Raw genomic sequence first — 24,918 nt, forward strand, 5'->3', positions numbered from 1 at the left:
AAACAATACAGTCACGTTAGCGCCTTCAGGGTTATATTGTTGTTAAACTAGGAATTTGCCATAAGTTACATCCCAGAATCATAGAAATGTAGAATTGTTAGGGTTGGAAAATAGATTTAATCTCATGAAGTCCAACTATCAGCCTAGCCCACCACCTGTATCTGTTCAGGACTCTTCATTAACTGGTGTTTTCCCAGTTTTTACTGGTTTTTTCCCCAGCCATTTACTGGTGTTTTCCCATAATAGAAGTCTTCCTCCTCTTCCCTTGAGGGCATTGTTGCAAGGAGGAAATTTAGCATCACAGAAGCTGAGCTCTAGAACGGATCAATACAACTTTTCTTAATTTCATCCTCAATTCTATACTCTGTTCATTGAAGTGTGTAATTCCCATCTTTTCCTGTACACTCTTCAAGTATATATAAATTGTTATTGTGCCTTTGCAGAGTTTTGGCTCCCACATAGCCAGCTGATACAAGTTTAGTCAGACTCTTTCTCTCTTCCACTTCTAAAATGTTTTTTTATTGCGTTTTTGTTGTTACTCTGGCTTGTTGACACCTTCAGGACACTGACTTGCCCAGAGCAAAACACATGGCACCATGCTGATGTGTCACCAATGCTACAGCACTCTTCAGCTGCTCTGTATTGTTCCCTCATAGACATCAGGGAATTTGCAGGTCCCTGCAACAGCTCTCACTGAATTTGGCTGTCTCTGTCACAAGGACTTCCATCTTGGATCAATACTCTCATTCTCATAAACCAAGAACTAACCAAAAATACTAACACTGAATTTTATGACTCCAGACCATGTATAAGGAACTCCTAAAATCTGGTGTTTAAAATTCCTCTGCAGGTAAACATTTAAAAAATTTGGCAGCTTTTTCTTATCCAGTAAATTAATTAAGGGCAATATTGTAATATCTTTTTCAACACTCACCAGATTAATTTAAAATTTGAGAGCATTACAGAAACCATTATTCCACCAATGCAAATTTTAACCATGACTCAGCACTTCTCATTTCCATTAAATTTTCACCCCTGCTAGCCACTGATGACATTATCTCTCTTTATTTCTACTGTCCTTTTAGTAATAGTACACTAGTTCAATATAATACATAAATTATTAGAGAACTTAAAATTTGCATCCCAGTCTTTGCTAGAGACTTTTCCACAGTTTCACATTATTTTACAGTGTTCTCACTTATATATCATTTGGAGTTTTGACTTGCAAATATTTTAAAAATTCCACTGAAATAAATACCCATACCAAGAAATTTAAAATTAAATCTAGTATGCTATAGATATACCTCTCAGGTTTGAACAGCAAATATGTCTTCTTTGATAGCTTTTCAATAAAAAATGTTTTATACATTCCTTCCTTCAATATTGCTCAAGGCACCTCTCCACTTTGAACATTTTAATTCATGAAACTTGTAGAAAATTACCTCAAAGTTTTGCCTCTTCTCAAATTTGGTTGAAATGGGGCACTAGATTCAAAGGTTCTGAATGATAGAAGAAATATGTTCTATCAAAGTGCATTTATTGCAAGGAATTTACTCTTCAATTGAAGAGAAATTATGTTTTAGAAGAATTGCATAAAAAGGAGGTAAGAACTTCTAATGAGGAAAGTGATGATTAACATGACTCTGCTGTCACCTGCACATAACAGGGAAAGTATATTTTGTCTCACAGGAAATTGAAAAAGGCAACCAAATTCCTCCAATTTAAAAAACTAATGACAGGTTTCCATATTGTTTTGCAGACATTACCGACTGCTCATACTTCAGCCTTTAATTCAAATACATATTCCTTTCACAAGAGAGTTACTTGGGATACTGGTGTGCAAACAGAAATAATCTCTGCTGCTTAAAATGGACTGGTGTCACTTAAGCTGCATCAGTTCGTTAAGTCAGTAATTTCTTAACAAAAGCTGTAAATTCAATTTCAGCCCCCTTTACAGAACATAAATGCTAGCAAAATAATCCTAAAGAAAAAGAAATAAGAAATATAATTTATCTATAATTTTAAAAACCCCAAACAAAAAGCAAGCCCCCAAACCTGCTCCCCAAACTGTTAATATTAATTATCTAAAATACCTGTTCTGCAGTGATTTTCTGGTGTTTTATGCTCTCAAAACTCTTTTGCTTGCACTGAATTGCTGTGCAAAATTCAGGGTCATTTAAGCCTGGAAAGATCTTTACCCAGTGGTTTAAGGTGGTGTTATTGGTGTGAGGTATCTGAAAGACATCAGATGAGATCAAGTTTGTGCCTTTTTGCTTGGAGACACCTTCTACACTGCAACCCCTCTGTATTTATGGAGGTGCATATCGCAAAATAGGCATTTCTCTTCTGTAGCAAATGGCATTATCATCAGATAAGTAGAGGTTGGAGTCAGACAAACTCAAGCACTTTGAGGTGGAAATTTAGAATTTTGTGCTCGTATGATACCCAGCAAAATGCAGCATATTGAAGACATCACAATATAAAATAAAACACATTTAATATTCCCCAAACAGTCTCATTTCACATTGTCTCTCAGGTTTTTTTCATCTAGACTGTGGATTGGTAAAAGTATTTTGGATTAGGGAGCTAATGTAAAAGCGCATCTTTGATGCCTGTTCTCACATTACAGTCTAACCTTAAGCATGTTGAGGCCATGAATGAAAGAATGCAAATGCCTTATGAAACATGCTGGTATGTGCAGAGCAGGAGTAACCACCCTGCACAAGGCCCCCATGAAGAAAACAGTGCATGTGTCCAGCCAGACCCAATCACACCAGCACAGGGTGCTCTGTCAAGAAAGCTTTCTTACAAAACCTGTCTGCTGTGTTTTTCTGATAGCAATCAAGTAACAGGGCAGCAGTAGCACTGACCTTCTGGATGCTTCTTTTTCACTGCCTTTGAGGTTCTGGACACAATGAATGAAGACAGGGAGGAAAAAAGAGTTGATTACAAATACCAAATCCAAACTCTATTAAATATTAGAAATCACAGATAGGTTAGGTTTGAAGTTGTCACAAAAAGGGGATCTGTTGAGAAACAGAATTTAGCACATCAAGATCAGCCCTGAAAGATATTTGGGTAACCTACTTCAAATATTTTCCAAAAGGAATGTTAAAGAAACAGTAATATAATAGAGCTTGTCTTGCTTTGGACAAAAGCTCTTCTTGAAAATAGGTTTTGATAAAATGAAATTGCTGTCCTCTTGCTCAAGTGGCAGCTCTTGCCTTTGTAACAGCTTTCTACAGACTGGAAGAGGTAATTAGTTTCCATGAAGAGATTATTTATATCCATAGATATATAGATATACATTAAACACTAAATATTATTCACCAAACAAATAAAGGTAAAAGCATGAGTCAGGCACATCGATGGGAGGCAGTGTTCTCCACTCCCCATTTCCATACTGCATTCTGCTCTCTCTTACAGGCTATATCATCTACCATGTTTGTATGTGTTGCTGCCCTCTGTATTCTCTTTCGTGGTGTGATTTTTACCCTCTAGTAACCCAGCTGATGCCACACAGATCACATACCTCCAGTGCTTTACATATTGTATTTATTTAATTTATCACAGAACAAGCTTTGGCTTTTCAACAGCAGCGTCATATTGCCAACTTAAATTGAATTTGCTGTCCATGGTGCTGTTCCTTTTCTGTGTTGTCCCAACCTACTGAGAAGGCCGGTGAAAAAGGTATTATTGTGATGCAGGAATCTGTGAGTAGGATGAGATATTGTGAAGAAGGAGTGATGCTGAGATGACAATATAAAATCAAAGCTAAATTAGAAGCTTAACTATTTCCTTTACCAAAACCAGAAGTAGGTATTATGTTGGAGAGAAACTGCATATCTCATACAGTGCTTAGTGTCAAAGGCTTCATACTCTCTTTGAATTGTATCTTTATGCATATTTGCACGAAAATACTGGTGAAGTTTTATTACCACATTGAATAATAGAGTCCAGAGCTGGTAGGAGCCAAATGACATATCTGGTCCCAAGGCAGCATCTATTATCTTTGACAGATATTTGTCTGACCAGATCATAAACAAGCAACCCCAGTGCTTTCAATATGCCTGGCAAAAATAATGTAACAATAATATTTAGCCTGAAATTTTCATATGATTTAAGCCCATTTTATATTTTCCTACTCCCATTAGCCCACAGCACAGCTTATTCTCTTTCTACTTTCAGGTCATTTAAATATTTGATATTTGTCATGTCTCCCCAGCACAGTTGCTTTTTTATAGTAACACAACACTGTTGACTCATGCTCAACCTAAGTACTACTGTCCATTCCTCATTCTACGTTTTAGATAAGAAATACCATCTAAACAGAGTAGTACTTTGAAATTGTCCCTGAACTGCATCCTAATTTTCTCTGACTATTTTTCCACATCAGTATTAAACCTCTCTTGGGTGTATTTCAGTCCTGCCAGCTTTAAATTTTCTGCAAACACAAAATAACTGTAATCAATATTGAGAAACATATCTCATGGATACTATATATACCTGCATTGCATACAGGATATTTTCTGCTGTTTGAGATCAGTGTGAGACAAGAGTAGTCACACCAAGCACATTTATTCATAAAGTAAAGACTGGAGAAGCAATTCATGTAAGGAACGGTATGCCAAAGCAATTGTAATTTATGTATCTTACATTTACAGAACATGGCAGAAATCCACACTTCTCCAGCTTTAATGGTATGCACATCCATATGCAAGCCTAGCCTTAACTATGCTCTTAAATCTCTTTTGTACAGGTGTTTAGGAATGTTGAATATTTTGTATTTTAGTAAATTTTAGGTTTAATATTTAAGCCACTGTTTCCAAATCCAACCCAGCTAATTTCTTGTTGCTTTAATCAAATTGGCAGGTACATGTTCAAAAGACACACCAATAAATCAGTAAGGCCTTTTCTGTATCTTCCCCAAACCAAGGCCCATTCCATGCTGCACAGTTTAAGGCTTCTATTCATCTCTCCAAACGTACACACAAACTCAGCCATCTGAAAATGTGCTGTTTAGTCCCCAGTTTTTTAGCTTGGACTTACCCTTTACAAGTTTTTTATATAATCATCCCAGAATGATTTTACTTTTCATTCTATGAGATAACCATGGAGATCTGAAGGGGTTGACGTTTCACAGCAAGGAGGAGTAAGGCAGTGCTCCAGAGTCTTTGTAGAAAAAGTAATCCAAAACTAATCCTGTTTATTGAAGCAATAGTTGTTCTACAGCTTTTACAAGTCAACATTGTTCAGAATTTTTAGCAGAATTTTTTTCCCCTAATCTGGATGCAGTTCTAAGGAAAAAAAGAAAAAGAATCAGAGAAAAATGAATATTTAATTGTTGTGGACAGTGAGCAACATGACTAGCTATGTCAGAAAAACTGCAGCAGCAGCTTCATGTGTTGTTCCCAGGCGTGTTAAAGTGAGCCAATTATAGCAACCCTTCTGTATTCTCAGAACATGTGTTCATTCTTTATGAAATTGCAGGATATCTTAGTAGAGGGAGTTCATATAAATTATTTATGATTAATCCTGTGGCTTGGCTTAGCTTATGTCCACTCTTGGTGAAAGAACTTTAAACTTTTTAAATGGAAGCATGATGTGAAATATTAAAGAGAAATATTTATATATATATTCTCTTTCTATCTATGGATTTCAGACATGAGATAAAAGGTTTCTATTGTTGATTATTTCAGCTCTCTTGGTACTACTGCAAAGCACTTACTGCTGAGCTTGAAGCTACAGCTTGGGGATTTCAAACTGACAGAGAAATGCTCCAAACTAGCAGGCTCCTTTTGATTTGCCAAAAAGTCTTCTGAGCTAGCAACAGCAGTATTCTGGTATGAAAAAGATCAAATATAATGAATCACTCTCATCACCCTCTAGAGAAACAATTACATTGCTCTATTAAATAAAAGCAGTTTGTATGAGGTAATGATTTCAGGAATCCACAACAGAGTCTATCTATATTATGCATCACTTAAAGTTTTGCTCCAGGTAGAGGAGATGTTAGCTGACAGCACAGCCAAGTTTATATTCAAAACCAGCAAACTTCTCACAGTCTTTTTTTAATGGATGCACTCAGATATAGAACTTGCAATGCTGTCCAGCCAGTTATCTTTAGAGTATGTTTAAAATGAAAATTAATTCAGTGGCTGCTCAAGTAATTTCCATTACCCTGTTTAATGCTCCCTATTATAGACAAATCTTCTTTATGGAAGCATACAGTGACAGATTGGCTTTCCTTGTTATCAGGTATCTAGCAAGTGAGCCTCATCAAGCAACTCTGGCGACTATAAATGATGTTCTTGTTCCCCTGGATACACCCTTGTGTCCTTTGCAGTTTTACTTTCCTTTGTCTTTTATAAGAAGAATTACCCAAGAACAGAATTTTAACTTATCCACCAGATTCAAGGTTTATTGTCTTAGATTAAACATTCACTGTTTCTGATGGCTACCATATTAAAGGGATTTTGTCACCTGAACTCCTCCATTGGGTGACAGTTCCCCGGGGTACAGCACTTACAGTTGCTGCTTGTCTTCTGTAACATGCTTGCATTTCTTCCTGAAAGACTGGAAACTCCTCCTCCTCCAGGTGCTAACATAATATCCCACATTGTGCTTTATCTCCAGGTGAGAAATGAAGATTAATCAAGGCTAATTTGTGTTCATGACTTCTCTTCACCCTTCACTGATTTTGTGCTTTATGCATAAACTTGGGCTTCCATATTAAATGATAGCAAAATCCACAGATCTCAACTTACCATGACAATATGTTCCCAAACTCTGTAGATGATTTTTCAAACTGTAGCAAATCAGTTAACACCCTGAATTTCGAAGCCCTGTAGAATCTGCATAAAGCAATATATAACCAGTTATTATACTTTCAAAGCTACAGTAGGAGTGTGCTGCTTTAGGTAAAACAGCTGTTGACCAACAAAAAAATAGAACAATTAACTGTGCTGTTTGATCCGAAGCACTGAGTTCTGACTCTCTGAATGCAAGGGCAGGTGAGGAAGGCCTTACAGTGCCTGTGCCAGGCAGCAGTTTGCTACTCAGGGCCTTGCAGACATAGTCGAGGTTAGAACTGTTTATGATTCAACTGGAGAGGACCCAAAATGAAAGCAAATTTTCTGAGAAAACCAAATAGATTTTGCTGATTATCCTGGACAGCCAGGGGGGTGCTCAGTTAACCAAGTCACAAGAAAATAATTTAGAAATCAGCATGCTACACAGACGACACACCACTATATTGTACGCTACTACATTAACATTGCTGAGGCTACTATGTACATTAACCATGCAGCAGGCACTTCTAATGCATGCCTGACATTCAGAAATATATTCTCAATATATTCAGAAAAATACTGCACTCTGAGTTGACAAGGTATTACTAACCTAAGAATTATGGTAGGAAACAACAAGGGGAATATTCATCTTGCCCACTTTAACAGCCTACAAAACCAGAACCAGACTAGGCTTCCTCCACAGTAAATATAGACGGATAAATAAGTATCTCAGAGATTATTTCAGAGGATTCAAGTTAGGCAGCAGCAGAAGTCCTCCAGAGGACAACCAGAGCACTAACTTCCTGCTTACCTTAGCTGCTCTAAATTGTTCCCTGGAGGTATCAACTCTACTCTGCTGATTACAAACAGTGCCTAGACTCTTTATTTAGAAACCTAATTTGATATCTAAAATCAGATGTGGTGAATAATTCCTTAATATTCCCTAAGACCTCAAAATTTTCAAATTGGGCAAGAGATGGGTTTTAATTAAATATTAGTGAGTTTAAAGCCTAATTTTTGTAACTTCTCCAAAAAACGATGCATCTGAAGCAGCCAGCAATGAAGTTCATGCCCTGCAGACTGCAGATCTTCATGCTGTATTTAAGTAAATCCATGCTAACAATCTGTTACACCCCACCTAATGGATTTTACATCCAATACCACCGGTACTGGATGTAAAAGGCTATTTCAATACAAAGCAATTTCAATAATGGAAACTGATGCAGAATAAATATCATGCTCATTGCTTCATAGATCCATGTACAGTAAATGACACTTATCCCTTTCCAGTGGGATTTTTTAGGATAAAAATTGTGTTCTCTTCCTCATCTTGATATAGATTAATTTAGCAAGAAATGAAATCAACATATTTATTAAAGATACAGGAGAACAGCAGTGCAGGTCCATCTCTTTTTCAGTATATACTGCATGATCAGTGGTCATACAGACTTCATAATGACTGCATACTTGAGCCTCTTTTCATTAAAAGAAAAAGACATTGGTACTGAGCTTTCTCACCTACTAACTACCAGCCCAAAATTTAGCTATCTACAGTAAGTTAGTCATCTAGGTCTCCCTCTGTCGTCAGTAGAGGGGCAGGTACTTCCACAGGATGACTCATCTCATCTATTTTAGACACATCTTTTAGAACTGTATGAATCACTCTGAAAATCCCTCTCCACAGTGAGAGAGAAGGCCTAGACAACTAGCTTAGCCAGGACACTTAACTTTGTGCCAGCTAAGGCAGGTGCCTGCTACTTGATGTTCTTGCAAAAAGGATCTAAGTTGGGAAAGTGGCTTTTTGAATGAAGACATGTGTCAACTGATGGCAACACAGAGTCATGTTCATGCCGAACTACCGGACCATAACAGCATTAAATCAGTATTAGCCTGCTTTGTTACTGACCTTGAGGTGAAAAATTCCCTTTCCTCTGCCAACTTTTTGTGCTAACTAATTCACAGTTGAATATGATGATAAGGCAGGTGCAGCTAGGCAAATACCCTAGCAAGCATCAAGCCTATAGATTAGTGACTGGGCAGTAAATTTTTTCCAGCCAGTTCAGATAGTCTTTAACCTGTGTTGGTTAATACCACATATTGTTTTTATATCATCCTGATTTAAATTAATACAAGAGTGCTTTCATATAAATACCATTCAAAATATGCAGTTGATTCAGAAAAGAATGATGTATTGCAACACTGAGATATATATATAGATATATATATGTTCTTTTTTTTGCCCCACACCTCAAAATGGGACAGAGAAGGAAAAAGAAATCTGCTAATTAAATTACAAAATTTTGAAGAGGTCAAAATAGTGTAACACACACCAGGCTCTAATTCAAAGAACACAGGAAGCAGAGCAATTCGGATTTGTCATCCTTTGACACAGACTGTAACAATGTAGTCAGAATTTTGAGAGAAACACGCAGTTTTTTCATTCTTTCTCTCCCTCAAGGGTCACTGCACTGTGATCTATTTTTACATAGGGGAAAAAAAAGGAGTTTCTATTGTTAAAACAAGTTGGATACTTCCATATCTCATATACGATCAGACAGCATTTCAGAAAGCCTAGTGTCCTCCTTTCAATCAGCTCCGAAGCATTTCTACTGGTTATAGACAGCATTTATCCACAATATTGTAATCATAAAAACTTCTTTTTTTAAAAAAGTGGGGAGAAAATGTGACTTCCAATGACTTAAGAATAAATGGCATTGAAATTATTTCTTTTGAAATGCAAAAGCTAGAAAAGGAATAAAAGCAGCAGAAAGATAATAGATCTAACCACATATCCTCAAAATTTTAGGGATACTGATTTTCAGATGTTAACTACGTTTTCTTCAAAATTCTTCAGCAGAAATAGCTCACTAAATATGATGAATCTAGTACTATCTCATGTTCTTGAATTTTCCATCAACTTGAAATACCAATTCTGCATTGGCAGTTTTTTCACTAAGCCCACTGTACAAAAAAAGGAAATTTGGAGGAGGAAGGGAGGAGACACAAAGATTAAAAAAGTGGAGGAAAGGAAAGGGCAGCAATGGCAGCTGCCTTGGAATTGGCAGTGTCTTCCTGATTATAGCAGGAGTCAACTTGGCATCCCAAACACAAAGTATAGTTACAGTAACACAGATCACATTTTAACCTTGCCTTCCTGAGAAGGAACACAATCTCCATCACCAATACTGAGGGTGCCAAGCACTGTCAAGGCTCATGGTTGTGCTACCTTAGGTCCATGTCACAAACCTCCTTCCCGAACACTGGTCAGAGTTCAGCTCCCCTCTATGAAATATCCAACAGCTGTAGAAGATCACAATTCCTGAGAGTCTCCTCTCCTTTCCTTTAATACTGGAAACCATTTTATATGCAAAACCAGGGGGGTTTTTTGCCTTACCTCAGCACTTTTTTCACAAAGCCTGTTCCAGTTCTCTGGACAGATATGACACTCAAAACTAAGTTTTTAGATTTGGATTGAAACTTTACCCTTAAAAACCTGGCATCTATTTTTCTGAACATACATGACAAGTAAGTTTTATTAATGTGCAAACATTTGAATGAAGAAATAAATCTTTCCTGCACAGCCCAGCAAAACTCTCAGTATAACTTCAATGTGTGAATGCCCTTAGCAGATCTGTTTCATATTGTGCTAATTTATACCCAACTGAAGGTGGCTACTGAATGTAACAATATGCATGATGATTTATTTCAAAATTCCCTTAATAACCTTCTAAATTGAGACTATATTATGAAAGAATATTAAAATAAGGACTTAGCAGACAACATCAGAGGCTATTCATAAGTGCATGAAGTAGAGCAAAGGAGAATTAGTGGTTCATAAAATACTTGATTTGCAGTTTACAACTCCACCTAAATCTGGCCGCTTTAATACAAGGTATCATGCTTGTATTTGTCTCATTTCTTAACATACACTTCAGTGCTGCAAACAGTAGAAAGGCACCAATATTTTGAATCCTACTCTCTTGATCTTTTCTACACTCAATACTCATCCTAAACAAGTCTTAATTATATTTGTTCATATGTTTGTGTTTTGCTAGTACTGCAATAATTTTAGTCTCTTGAATAAAATACACTGTGAATCCATGTCCATTCATTTATCCTTACTCAAAGATCAGATGACAAATTACCTCTTTTTGCAGCCTTAGAATAATACCTATCCCGAGTTTTCTTTTCATGTGGGTTTGTTTAGGAATATGCTGGCACCAGGACCATGATCAAATCTTCAGGAAGGTAACTAGTTTTGCAGCCATCTAGCAGTGCAGTATGCATATGTAAGCTGCATTTTTGCTTACCTGAAGGCAAAGAAAGTTTGCTACTCTCAGCAGCTTTAGGAAGCTTCCCATATCATGGTACCAAAATAAACAATATTCCCCGCCCATGATCACAAGTGACACGATGGAAATCTGTATATCTGGTCTTGAATTCTCCAAGCTGTCATGGGATGATCGCTTTCTGTACTGCAGCTGGGGGCAACCATCACTGCTTTCATCCCCATGACTGAGGAGAAAGACAAAGCAATTCTCTCCCTTTCATCCAACTCCACTGGTTCCCCACTCACATCACAATCAATTTAAAAGTGCTTTTTGTTTCTGGTACCTTTGCATGGCTTATCTGAAGATCTCACACAAATTTTGTCACCTGTTACATTGCATTTACAGAGACCTGACATCAATTCTCACTATAACAGACCTATGTCTGTGCCTGGCAGACACCAATTGGCTATCTCATTTAGTATTCTCATTTTAAAATACACCTTTTTGCTTTTCCCTGCTTGATTAGTTTTCCCTGCCACCAGCCTTATGATTGACTTCTCTGATTTATGCTGGAGAATTTTCTGTTAGTACACTATTCATGGCCTACTCTCGGCAATATTTTTGCATTTTATAAATAATTTGATAAACATCTTAAAAATTCATCCTGAAATATGGCTTTTAGGTGTATGTGCAACAACATAGGTTTTAGTTACTTCAATTAGAATTTAGTTACATGCCATAAGAATTGAGGTGGTAATGTAGAATTAGAAATAAAATAGAAGATGAAGTATTCAAAATAAAACCCCTTCATTCCTGGCATTTCCCTTTTATTATTTTCACATGAAAAACTACAACTACAGTGATGTGTTAACTGTAAGCTTTTCCAACTGCATTTTTTATCCATTTTTACTAAAGTATTACACATACCGTATGAGCTTATACTTAGGTGGAAGGGAAAGAAATGCAATTCCTCATTAAAAAAACAAAACACAATGTTTCTTCAAAACCAGTCTGACAGCAGATATGATGTATGAAAAAACCTGAAATTTTCTTAAGAAATAAATTGAGGAAGAACTCTAGAGAGTAATCTTTCTAAACATGCCTTTGAATCTAGTTTTATGTACATGGCACATATTTTTTCTAAATATTTCTTAACGTTAATTACTGAAGTAGCAGATACTTTTATTGAATACATAAACCACTTGCATTAAACTAATTTTATCACTTAAAATTCCATCATTCTTCTACTGACACGTCTCAGCTTTTTATTTCACTAAAAACAAACATAATTCTGATAATACACTAAACATTTGAACTAAGCAAAACTATCATGCCTTTATTTTTCCTTCTCATGGCCACACATGGTAATCATAATCCTCCTGATAATTGGGTAGCTGCTATATATAAGCATACCTGCAATATCAGCACAGGCAGCAAACTTCCAAAGCTTAATTCTTCCCTGCCCACCTCTCTGCAGAAGTAAATACCTCCACAGGGTCACCTGCAGGTAATGATAGTGACTCCCTGGAGCATCACTTACTAGGTTTTTATGATTTGAACCCCACTGCAAATCACAAGAGGGAATATTTTATCTGACACAGGACCTCTGTGATTCTCTCCAATGCCTGGCAACTTGGCTAAGTGTTTAAAAAGTTACTCAAAAGTAATTTCTTTAATTCCATGTTTGTGTGTCCCAAGTTAGTTTCATTTCTTCCTATTTCGTCTCTCAAGTACAAAGAGCATCTCAGGTACTGTACATACACTTGGTATGCACCTGCCATGATGATGTTATTTTATTTCCTGCATTCTGTGAATATTTCTTGCATCCTGCAAATAGGCTCGCTAAAGTTCCATACATTTGAGTGACAAGAAGTCACAAAGAAAGGACATACTTGAACAGATGTTCATTTGTCATTTGATTAATTTTCATTCTGTTCCCCCATTGTGACAGGGAAATCCCTTATGAATTATTTTAAACTGTTTTGTGCTATCTTTTCTCCCAAAAGTGTCCTGTATATTGAAAATTCAAAATCCACCTAAAATCTTTACTGTGCATACTTCTATTACCCTCAGTAAGCCTTTACATGTGACAAAATGCTTAGAATTATTACTTTGTTAGTGCTAAGGTGTATTACAAATTTTCCTAGAAATTCCTGGAGTGTTTGGAAGCTTGAGTCCTTATATTAAGCTATATTTAAGCAAATATCTTCTAATGCACCTTAAAAAGTAATTATGCTTTTGCCTAAAATATGGGCTAAACTGAAATCTTGTTTTAAGTATAGCATGTTAATTGTACATCAGTAAGAACTAAGAAAACTACACTTTTTCCTAGTGTAATCAAATTACAAGACAAAACAAATCTGAATTACATAAGAGAAATACTTCCTAAATTCTGGGGTTTAAAATGTTGCAATTGTTGTGGTAGCTATGGAGTTTGCAAGGGGCATGGGATTGAACCGAAGCAATTGTAACCCTTGCCAGCCTGAGGGTGCCACTTTCTCTGAATGGATTGATCCAGAAGCCCCCTGTACTTGCTGGGAAGCTGTAAGCCCCAGACAGACACACAGACAAGTTTTCCAACATGCTCGTGTGTTTTATGCAGATCAGCCAAAACAAGAATGTCTGAAAGACTTTTACAAAGGGGATGTAAAGCTTGGGATAAACAGAGAATTGAAAATAATCTCAAAAAATTGAACTTGATCTGGCTTCTTTGAAGTTAAAGTGATTAGGATGGAGCAGGCTGAGATTTATAGACTTCAGAGGCTTATGGGAGGGACTTCAAAAGCATAGAGGTGACAGAGGAAAACATTTTTTCAGCTGTGCAGTGACAAAAATGCAACATGGTGTCAGGGTTCTTGCAACAACAGGAAGAATAGGAAAACAAAAGGTTCTAATTTTAGTCTCTGCCAGTCATCCATGTGTCAGTCTGGTTGTCTTCTACTCAAGATACTCACCTCAAATGCACCTTCAGCAGAGCACACAGCTGATAAATGTGATAAAACCTCAGTAAATACACAAGACAGAGAAACAGGAACCACCAGGACCATTTTTAAACTTAAGCTTTGAAAACTGGTCAAACACACAACGTGCACAGTTCAAAACTAGGATGTGAACAGGGATTTCCCATGACCAGTACCACAACCTATGTCACTCTTCTTCCCCTCACACAGGTTTCTGAGAGTGGCCTCTTACAACCATCCCTCTGTGTGCAAAATGCTTAAATACTAGGAGCAGTAAGGCACTGTTAACTTCTTGTTTGGGACAATCTGCCATGGGGAAGACATCTAGGTTCTATGGCTAAAGCCTCCTCAGAGTGGGAAAATAAACCCATCATCAATTTAATCTCACTTCTGTGCAGCAGGGGAGGAAACATCATGGACACTGGTAAGTCTAGTGCCTCTTCCCAAGAAAATATTTCCAGATGAACTGTTCAACATAGAGCTCATTAATCACTTAGAACTGATCACAACTGTGTTTTAGTGAATACCTCATCTACCATTTACTGTCCCTACTACTGCACATTTACATTGCTGATCTTACCTGAACATAACTTTTAACTTTGCATTAAAAAATGAAACTCTCAGAGGAACTGTTTTTTCCAGCTCCCCTAAATAAATGTTGGCACACTCTTCACAGTAAGAATATGGTAAGAAATGGTTTACAGACTTAAATTGTGCATATGAACAAAGTTATTCAACATGCATGAGTTTTCCCAGTGTGACCTGAGCATCCTAATGCTGCAGATCTCCATATGACAGTTCTGTCTAATATAAAAAGATCCAAGTTTGCAGACTTTGTGAACAACATTCTGTTTCTGCATGCTTGACACTTGCTCAAGCAGCCTTAGCCTTGATCAACTCTGCATGCTCCTCCAATCCAATTAATAAAATATAGAGCGCTGCTTTCTGTGCTACACCAGATTTTGAAGATTTTTAAATAGTTTATGGATAAACACACAAGTTGCTACACAAACATTTATTTTAAAAATAGTTTTATTAGAAATATGCATTAAACCAGTTACTTTTACAATGTATTTCACTCTCTTTGCTGGTTCCTAAAATTAACATTTCAATGAGTTTCTAGGGGAATTCTTTCTCTAGAAGGAGGGCATGTCCTTAATTTATGGATTCTGCAGGAAAATAGAAGGCACAAGTACAGTTGTATTTTAGTCACTGGAAATGCAGAGTTGACCCTATGACATCAGAGTATTTTCAGACACATCTTCCCCATCCACACGTGCCCAGATCTCTTCCTTCCCTGCTTCAGCCCTCTTCCCTTAATTACCTATGATAACGTGTTCCCACCTCTTTCAAATAAGGCACATTCAGCTTACAGCCAGGAAAGTTAATCTCCACAAGGCTCCACATGCAACCCTCCTAATTTATTCTGTACATTTTAAAATTTATTTCTCGGGCAATTAGATTACACAAAGGGTCTCTTATGAAAATTAGCGAGAGCAAAATCAATAGGTTTCTAGAGCAATTATTTAAAACTTATTCTACCAGTTTACATAGCTTTAGGGCAGGTTCCTCAGGTGCAATTCAATGTGCTAATTTTAAAAAACTAAATCATAATCATAAAACTAAATACTGATGCTTTCCAGTCTGCTCTAAGAAGCTATACAGCATTTTAAAAAGCACATAAATGATTTGACCAAAATGACAAAGGCAGTGGCTGAAGAGGGCTTAAGGTAAAAAGCTGATGTAGAAACAGATTATTCCAGTTCTATCAAGTGACATCCTTGTTTTGATGAATCATAATGTTAGACTAATGTTAAAATTTCAGCTTAGAGTTACTATATAAATTTTGTGTTCAGCTGTCCATGCAAACAACCAAAATGATTCTTCTAAACTGTTTAATCTAAATAGTATTTGTTTCCTGCCTTGACACTACCTGAAAACAAGAGAAATATTCTACAAAACCAGACAGCACTCTCAAATAATTAATGTAAGAAATTTTAATGCCTGTCTAAGCCTACTAATGACAAAGAAAAACCATCAGGAGTATTTCCTTTTAATTAAACCACACGAATTAGTTTCCAACAAAGCTTCAGGAATCAAAACAGATCTCAAATTGAGTGACTTCGCTCTGCCATAAATCCTCGCCCTTTGTGCACAGCCACGTCCCCTTGATGCCCAGAGCTGCAGTCCCTGTGTCCCTGTGTCCCTGTGTCCCTGTGTCCCTGCAGCCCGGGCTATGGCACCGCGCAGAGACACGCGAGCACAGGCAGGAGCAACGCAGGAATGGCCAGGGGAGAAGGCCAAGGCAGGCCATGGAGTTGGTACCAATGTTGAGAAATCTTTGTTTACACTTCTAGTGACACAGGTAAGGGAGTTCAGAAGTTTAGAATTACAGGGGTTTTTTTTATAGACTTGTGAAAAACGCCAATCGCTTGTTTTTAAAATTTTAAAAGTTTAACAGATAGAAAATGGTTATGAAAATAGTAACACAATTAGAGTAATAATAATTTGGACAATTTGGATTAGAACAATATGAGACAATATGAGACAAAGAGTTACGGATGTCCGGGTACCTTTTTCTGGGCAGCCCAAGCCTGAAAGAGGACACTCATTAACAAAGGATTAACTCTTAAAAACAACAGCCTGTTGCATGTTCATACACTTCATACATGATGTATAAATTCCATTCAAACACAGGATTCCGTCTGGTCATTGTCAGCTTCTTCCTCTGAATCCTAACAGTGCCTTCGAGGCGGGAAGAAGCTCATTTCTTCTGATAAGAGGGCAATAAATTCTCTTTCTCTGAAAGATTTAGGTGCCCTGTGGCTGCTATCTCGTTGCAAGTCCTTTCTTTAAAAAAAGTATCCTACATAGCATAGTTTCTATTTTAACATTTTTATAACTTAAAACTATATTTAACACACTACTTAAGTGAATTAATACAGCGTTACTTTCTAACACAACACATATAATACTCATTTTAATATTTGTGAAAAGCCAATCATAAAATACACATTTTTCACAGACTCTTATTTTTTACTTTTCAGAAAGAACCTTTAGCAGCTCTACTTTTAGTTAACTACTGTTTGTTCCACCAGCAGCGTATAATTAGAAACAAACATCAAGCTCAGTTCTTGTCTTTGTCATCAGTTTGGGAACAGTGTGGCCACTTAGAGCTTATCCTCACCGATACATATACTTTTATATGTATGTAAAATGTGGTCTGTGCCAACCTGCCCGGGATGTGCGTGATGATCCCAAGGACAGAAGCTCCCTCGGCCTACAGCTCCTTTTAGCCTACAGCACCCCACAGGCAGCCCGAGCTTTGGGAACGGGAATAACCCGGCCTGGCCAGAGGGAAGGGCGGGCACGCGGGAAGGGCTGCTGAGGATCGGTTTTGGGGAGAGGTGCCATTTTTCTAATTTAACTCGAGGGGAAATCAAGCGGTGGCAGGCGGCGAGCTGGTGTGACAGCGCGGCTGCGGCCGTGCACAGGGCGGCGGCAGCAGCACTGCCGGCTGAGGGGGAACCACGCCGGGATGAGCGCGGCGCGGCGCCACCCGCAGTCGACAGCCCAGGGGCGGGCCGGGCCGGGCCGGGCCGGGCCCACCTCAGGGCCAGCGGCAGCGGCCCGGCCCCTGCCGGTGCGGGGCGGAGACCGCGGGGTGCGACGGCACCAGCCGCCATGCTCGGTGCGGGCAAGCCGGGGCGCCATGTCTGTTAAGGGCGGCTGCGGCGGAAGGTCCCTGGGCCTGCGCCCGCACGGGAGCGCTCCCAGAGCGGCCGCGGCTCTCTGCAAGGACGGGGCGCTCCAGGGGCGGTCGGACGCTGCACTCCGCGGGAACGCCGGGGGCCGGCGGGAGAGCGGCGCGGCCCCGCCGTGAGCGCGGCAGGGCTGGGTCTACGGACCAGGGTAGCCTGTTCTGGGTAAGGGAAGAGCGTAGCTGCTGGCTGAAATAAAAACCTGAACGGCCTCGCTTACGGGAAGATGTGCCCCACAGCAGCCCCGGCTGGGATTTCCTCTGCTCCCCGCCTGCTGCCGTCTCGGCCGGCGTCGCCTGGGGCAGCAAGAGTGCGAGGGACCGGAGGAGTGCGGGAGGCTCTGTCGGAGGGGTTTGCTTGTTTGATGAAAGGCTGCCTCCAAAAATAGCCGTCCCCGAGAAACTTTTCACGAGGGGAGTTTTTTCTGGGAAGTGCCCCAGATTACAGTGGGAGATGAGTTTGCTGCTGCTTCTTTGCCTTTTTCTGGAAGCAAAACCGGTAATTTGCATCACCAAAGATGTATAGCAGCCAGCAACAATGGCTTTTGCTCGCACGAGGCCATAAGCAGAAACAAGACGGTGTTGGCTGCCAGGTGTGAATGAAAACCTTGTTTTCCTGCTCGAAGTTCAAAGTATAGCAAGAGGTCAGAGGTCTGGGATCCAGGTGGTTGAGCTGGGTAAGCTTTTAACTCGGGTCAGGTCAGTTGCTTTTCTTTATTGCTGGTGATATTACTCTACTCTGACAACAGGCTACCCATCTAAAACAAAGAGCAGTTGGCAGGTTCAAGGGTTACTCAAATGCTTATCCCCATGTAATTTATTATTACCAGACAGAATTCATATTAAACAACCCGATTGTAGAGTAACTTAGCCTGAAAGGGGCCCTTGCTGTGCCATTTGACCCAGACCCTTCCTCAGAGCAGGGTTGGCCTCAAGAGTTGCACCAAGCTGCGTGGGGCCTCAGGAGCTCCTCCATGTGAGTACTTGGCTTCCCAGAAGCAAAATTGTAGCAAACTACCCATACGTGTTACCTAACCTGCAGCCGCTCTCCTTGTAGAAGGAACCACGTGCGAAAGAGTTCCCCTTCCCATCTCCTGACCTGTGTGCGCCGCTGAAAGCCAGAGGAGGAGCTCGGCAGGATGAAGCCGGTGATCGTGGTGCACGGTGGAGCTGGCCGGATCTTCAGAGAGCGAGAGGAGGGATGCCGGGCTGGGGTTGTCAGAGCTTCGCTGCGAGGTTACGCTCTCCTGAAGAAGGGAGGCACTGCCGTAGATGCAGTTGAGGAGGCAGTACGGTCAATGGAAGATGATCCTCATTTTAATGCAGGTAATTTTTCTAAGGATTAAGTGGACTTAGAATCATATTATATTTCAAGTGTTTTGCCCTGATGCTTCTGAAAATCCTAGCTTGTATTATTACTGTTGCATTAGTGTTGATTTATGTACATTGCAGTGGAGTAAATACTAGTGTCACAAAATAGGTGGTTTTTCAGCACGGTATGTAATGTAGTTTCTCATAGTACACTTAGGAAGATGAGTTATGCTTTTGCCATTCCTTCAGTGTTATGTATCTGCCATTTAATTTGTGTCGGGCTGTTTTACATTTCTGTAAATCTTCTGTTACTGTGCTATGTATATCCAGTTTTAAGACATGGACTCTTACAGAATATGTGTTAAGTTAATGTCTCTCTTTAAGGCTCTTGAATATACCTTGCAGCTTTGTTTAATCCTGAGTGCTTGATCTTTACCTATTGCCACAGAAATACTGGTGTTGGGGTTTTTAGGTGGTTTTCTATTCATTAATGCTTGCAGTTAGTTACTTTGTAAATAATACTAGAGAAGCAATCCAATTATGGTGTATGAGTTGTAAATCTATACCTTCCTATAGTAAGGGTTTGTAACTGAATTCCCTAATCAGTAATGTGAATTAATGTTAGTGGTCGTAACCAAATACGTTCTCCTCTTCTTAGGACCTCAAGTTTATTATTTTTATGAATTTCAGCAAAAATATTTCCCCACTCCCGCCGTGATGTGTCAGAAAAGAACATGGAATGAAATGTAGGTGCTCAGTATCTTAGGTAACACAGCTATTAGTTATGTGCTCAGTTAGTTTGCAGAGGTTCATTTGTTTCATCTCACCTTGAGCAGTTTTTATTTAATATGAAACTTTCATTGTTTTGTTATTGACTTGAGTTGAACATTTTGATTTTTAGAGCACTCATGCTGAAATTATGAAGTGGACTTGAAGGTACAGTGTGTGCTTTTAAATAGCTGGCATCAGGGTGGCATGCTGTCATTTAGCTTTTACTTAACTGGACTTGAGCCTTCACCCATTGTTCAGGCAAGTAGTCTGTTACAGAGATACCTAATTGTGTCAATGCTCATTAGGTACAGCTCCTCTCAGAATCTGGCAAAAATTAGCTGAAAGCTATGTGAAAAAGACCCTGATTGGAGTAGCTGTTTAAGGCTCAGTGTGTAGTATTTATCTTGATAAAAGGATAAAATCAGTTTTACTGTAATATTTTCTGGGCAAACAGACATTTCTGAGAGACAACGATGAAGATGGGAAAGAATGGGCAGAGCGATCAAGTTGTGTCCTTTCTTTGCATGATAGGGTGTGGCCATGCTGTGTAGGGTTATCTTGATGTAGGCTTGGTGCAAGGGCTCAGAAGCTATACTGGTGTATAAAATTACCATTTTAGTGACTTGTGCACCTAATAAGTAAGCAAGTTGTACTTGTGGCGTGGTTATATTTCTGTGTGATCTCTTTGGCTTGCAGTATGAGCCAGCTTGGCATGAGTACTCCATGATCTCTTGATCCTTGCACACTCTTTCCTATGCAGCCTTTCCAGGACAGAGGACAGATGTGTCTGTCCACAATTAGAGGGAGTTGGAGTACTCCTCTCAGTATCCCAGCTGTGATTGGGCTGATTTCAGACATGTTGATTATTTGTTTCCTCCTAGATTTTCTGTTTTCTGTCTCTTTCTGTTTCCCAACCCTTTGCTTAATAAGAAGCCAAAAAGTTTTATTTTTTCAGCACTGCTGCCCATGGGTGCCATGGCCTCAGGGGCTGGTAGTCCTTACCCATTGCTGTGGAAGGCAGGTGAAAAGGCAGCCTGTAACCACAGAAGGAAGGTTTCATGTTACCTGAGATCACTTGAGGTTCAGTAATTAGCTTTGCCCTGGTGCACAGACTTTCATGGTGACTAGTGAAATGAGAAAAGTTGGCTGTACAGCTCACAAAGCTGGAGGAGTTGTGGATACTCCATCCCTGCAAGCATTCAAGGCCAGGTTGCATCAGGCCCTGAGCAACCTGATGTAGTGAGTGGCATCCCTGCCTGTGGAAAGGGATTGGAACCAGGTGATCTTCAAGGTTGTTTCCAGCCCAGGCCTTCCTGTGAGTCTATGGCAAGTGGGGTGAATTGTTCTTAGAAGGCACCCACCAGTCTCTCTTTGCCACCTTTAAAGGAGACTTGTTTAGAAAGCTGCCTTTGATTACAGAAACTGCCTGCAATTGTTTTCTGCTCAGCAAATTTTAAAAAATTGTAAAGTGTATCCTATGAGATATGTCCAGTAGACATGGGGCACTCTTAATGTGGTGATGAAGGGGCCTTGTTGAGTTTCCCCTGGAACATGGTTCTGGTCACTGATGGTTGGGAAAGGGGTACCCTGGTTCTAGTGTGAATTTTGTGATCATGGGTTAGAAAGCCTACCCTGTCAGAGGATGTTAAAAGAGCATGGCAGGGTTTATCTGAGAAAACAATTCCTTACCAGCATAAGGAAAAGCTGGAAGAGTGATGTTCATGTGGGTGGCACAAGGCAATTAACCTGTAAGCTCTTTACAGATCAGTCTAGAAGTTAACATATTGTGAATGATGCAGGACTTAAATGTGGAATAATTGAATTAGCTGGAGACAGGTAAAAAATAACTTTTGGGGGTGTGTCTGCATGTGGCAGGGGCACTTTTGAGATTACAAGAGGAGGATTACAGGATTTAGCTGCCTTTTGTCACGGGGGATTTAATTTCATATATTCTGGTCTGAAGTACTTTGGTATAAAAGTTTTATGTCAGTTATTAACAGTAGTTTCTGACTGCTTTATTGTTGGTGTAACAGAAAGTACAAAAGCCCTACTGCATTAGTTATGTATAGTGCACAGGTCTTTTTACCTGAGATACTGTGTGCATCTGCCATGTTTTGGTTTGATTTTTACTTTTCAGGTTTAGTCTTCACCATCTGTATTAGCAAGGCTTGTGCACTTGATGACTTAGAACCTTTTATTCCTCTGTGGTGCAATTATTGGCATTATTTAAAAAAACACCCTATTTGCATTGTCTCATTTTGTATGTCATTAATTTTCAATTGGGTTAGTGATAGCACTGATAATTTTAGAAGAAGATAACTACCTGATGTTTTATTACTTAACTTTTATTTTATAAAATGACTTTATGTACTGTTTTTATTTGGTAATGGAAGAACTTGTGATTTCAAGCTTTTGCTACAATAGTGAGGGGACACTTACTCTGTTCTATTAATTTTGGCACTTTCTTGGAGTGCTGTGTGATGTTCATCTGTTGATGGGATCAAACACTGTACTATTTCTTTGGGTGGTGTTGTATCCTCCTTTGGAAGAGCTGCAACGGCAAAATAGTACACTTAAAAGGGATCTGGGGAATAAAGAATTCTATTCACGATGGTTTTTCCATCTAACTTTAATACCAAGTATATAATTTGGATGGGATTGGAAATGTGTTTTTAATCTTATGAAAAAGTAAAACTCAGTTTTAAAATAGATGTTGTACTCTGTGAGACTTCTGTTTGTGGCTGGATTTTGTGGTTGTACTCAGCAGTGTTTCTGCTGGATTTTTTGTATTTGGGAGATACTTTTGGTAAGTCAGCAAAGTGGGAAAGAGAAAGGCTGCTTGCTGAGAGCTTTTAATTGAATCACCTGGGTGGTTAGCTCTTAATGACTTGCTTCTTTTTCTCTTGCCCCCTACTTTTTTTTTTTTCTTTTTTATTTGTCTTTAGGTTGTGGATCTGTTCTAAATGAAAAAGGTGAAGTAGAAATGGATGCCATTATCATGGATGGAAAAAATTTAGACTCTGGAGCAGTGTCTGCAGTTAAGTGCATAGCAAACCCAATAAAACTTGCTCGACTTGTTATTGAAAAGGTATGCTGATTATGTACTTGGTGTGAAGCATTTTCTTTTCCTTTGAACTTCAGCCAGTATATTGATACACCTCAGTGATGGTGTTTGTGTAGTGCTTTAAAGCAGCAAGGAAGGGAAAAATGGATTGGAGTGTTTGGAAACACTATGGTCATGATCATGAAGCACTTACCTTAAGGGGTTTTGAGAAATATTTATAAACAATAGCATTCTAAGGAAACATAACTTGACCTATACATTTTGGTCTCCTGTAGTTCCACTGCTGGTGTTCAAGGGGTTTTTTTGTTGTTTTTCACTTGTTTTTTGAAGAGCTTTTATGTTGTCACTGAGTGTTGTGCTTGATCTTGCAAGATTAAAGTTCGGTAATACACTGTTCACTTTGGAACTGAGTTCATGGAAATGAATGTTCATGGAACTGAAATAAATGACCCAGTTACATATTTGGCTATGTAATGCACTCCTTTGTTGTTCTGGGTAGCCTTCTCCACTGTGACCTGATCAGGTGGTAGCACCAGTCCAGTTGTAATCTTCCACCAGTAGAAGATAAATTAGCTCTATGCGGTGCTGACAGGTTTTTTCCAAGATAATCAAATTTATTATGGCAGTAAAATATTACTTGACCTTCTATATAAGATCAATCCCACCTTACTCCACTAGGAAGTCCATCTAATACTTGCTACAGCAGACTTCTCTTATTTTTCAGATATGGTGCAACTGATCTGTGTGATATCTGTGCCTGTTTTACTATTACAAGGTTGTGACAATGATCAAAAAGTTTGTTCTGTCTTTGGAGTTTATATTTTCATTCTACCTAGTGCAACTGTCCCATTGTTGGAAAGGTTCATATTTATAAAAGTACTTATTAATAAAGAAGACTTATATTTCTTTAACCTTTCAAAGTTGCTTTTGAGGGAACAAAACCTGTTTTGGTGATCTGTAAAGATGATTGACATTTGTCTTGTCCTCAATGGCCTCCAAAGCAGAAAGGATTTTTTGTGTCCTTAATTGAAAGATAGTTCTGCTTTTAAGATCACAACATTTCACTAGCATATTCAATATAAATACTTCAGTGAAATGTATGTCTACTAGAAAGCAATGCTAAAACTTGTGATGAATAAGGTTTTTTCCTTCATACAGAATGTTTTTGTTATTAACTAGATCAGTAAATGAATATAGGTGGTAGACAGCTTCACAAGACAAAATTTGAGAATATAGATGAAGGGTCGGGGGAGAGATGTCTCTAGCATGTTAAGGTGAATGTTGCATTTTATTTTATTTTCTTCTGTAGAGAACTTATTTTAATGCCTCTTGTTTACTTCTTATTCCAGAATCACTGATTTATTTCTTTGTTGTCTTGTCGATGAAAAAAATCCTATTTTAGTCAACAAGAAAAAGCTCAAAGTGACATTGTTGAATTTTGAGAATATAACTTTGCAATGTGTGTTTTAAAAATAAAACAGAAAACCCCAAACCAACAAAGAGAAAGCCCTCTCCTCTGTCTTGTCTATTACAAAGTCTTCCTTGTCATTGCATTGTGCTTCTGGTGTTCAAAAGTGTTGAGGCTAAATTTGAAATGAAATCACACAATTCCACTGTACAGGACCAATATAATGGTGCAGCCCTGACACCATGACATTTTGTGGTACAGGCGTTATCTTTGCCAAGATGCAAAAAAATCTCTGTGCATGATGATAAATTCCAAATGTAAATGTTGGCCTAAATTGCTTGATGTATCCTGAGATGAGTTTCTCTGCTTCTCCATCTCCCATAAATGGGAATACCAACTGATGTTGCTCTTCTGCTCATTGTTGCCCCTCTGTTCATCTTGGACAGGAATTTTGGGACACCAACCCAGGGTATTTCACAGTACATTTCATAGTGTGTTTTGTTGTACTGTGCTTGATTAAAAAGGATTTTTAACTATGAGACTTGGGGGTAATAAGGGTAGTTTTCCTGGGGTCTTAAGTCT

The 24,918-nt window shown here is 38.8% G+C and overlaps 1 protein-coding gene across 3 annotated transcripts in view; it reads left to right on the plus strand.

The window, feature by feature from the left end:
- ASRGL1 (asparaginase and isoaspartyl peptidase 1) overlaps positions 1-24,918 on the plus strand; it is a 70,986-nt gene that overhangs the window by 32,918 nt on the left and 13,150 nt on the right. The window contains exons 1-3 of one of the 3 annotated variants that reach the window (XM_058020441.1): positions 17,830-17,948; positions 18,840-19,108; positions 22,810-22,952. In XM_058020441.1, the coding sequence (XP_057876424.1) occupies positions 18,922-19,108; positions 22,810-22,952 (330 nt within the window). In that variant the 5' untranslated portion in view covers positions 17,830-17,948; positions 18,840-18,921. Of the gene's footprint in view, positions 1-17,829; positions 17,949-18,733; positions 18,759-18,839; positions 19,109-22,809; positions 22,953-24,918 lie in introns of those variants that run through there. The other 2 variants (XM_058020443.1, XM_058020442.1) reach the window with 2 other exon arrangements.

The sequence above is a fragment of the Melospiza georgiana genome, chromosome 3 (genome assembly GCF_028018845.1).
Source record: "Melospiza georgiana isolate bMelGeo1 chromosome 3, bMelGeo1.pri, whole genome shotgun sequence".
NCBI classification, from domain to species: Eukaryota; Metazoa; Chordata; class Aves; order Passeriformes; family Passerellidae; genus Melospiza; species Melospiza georgiana.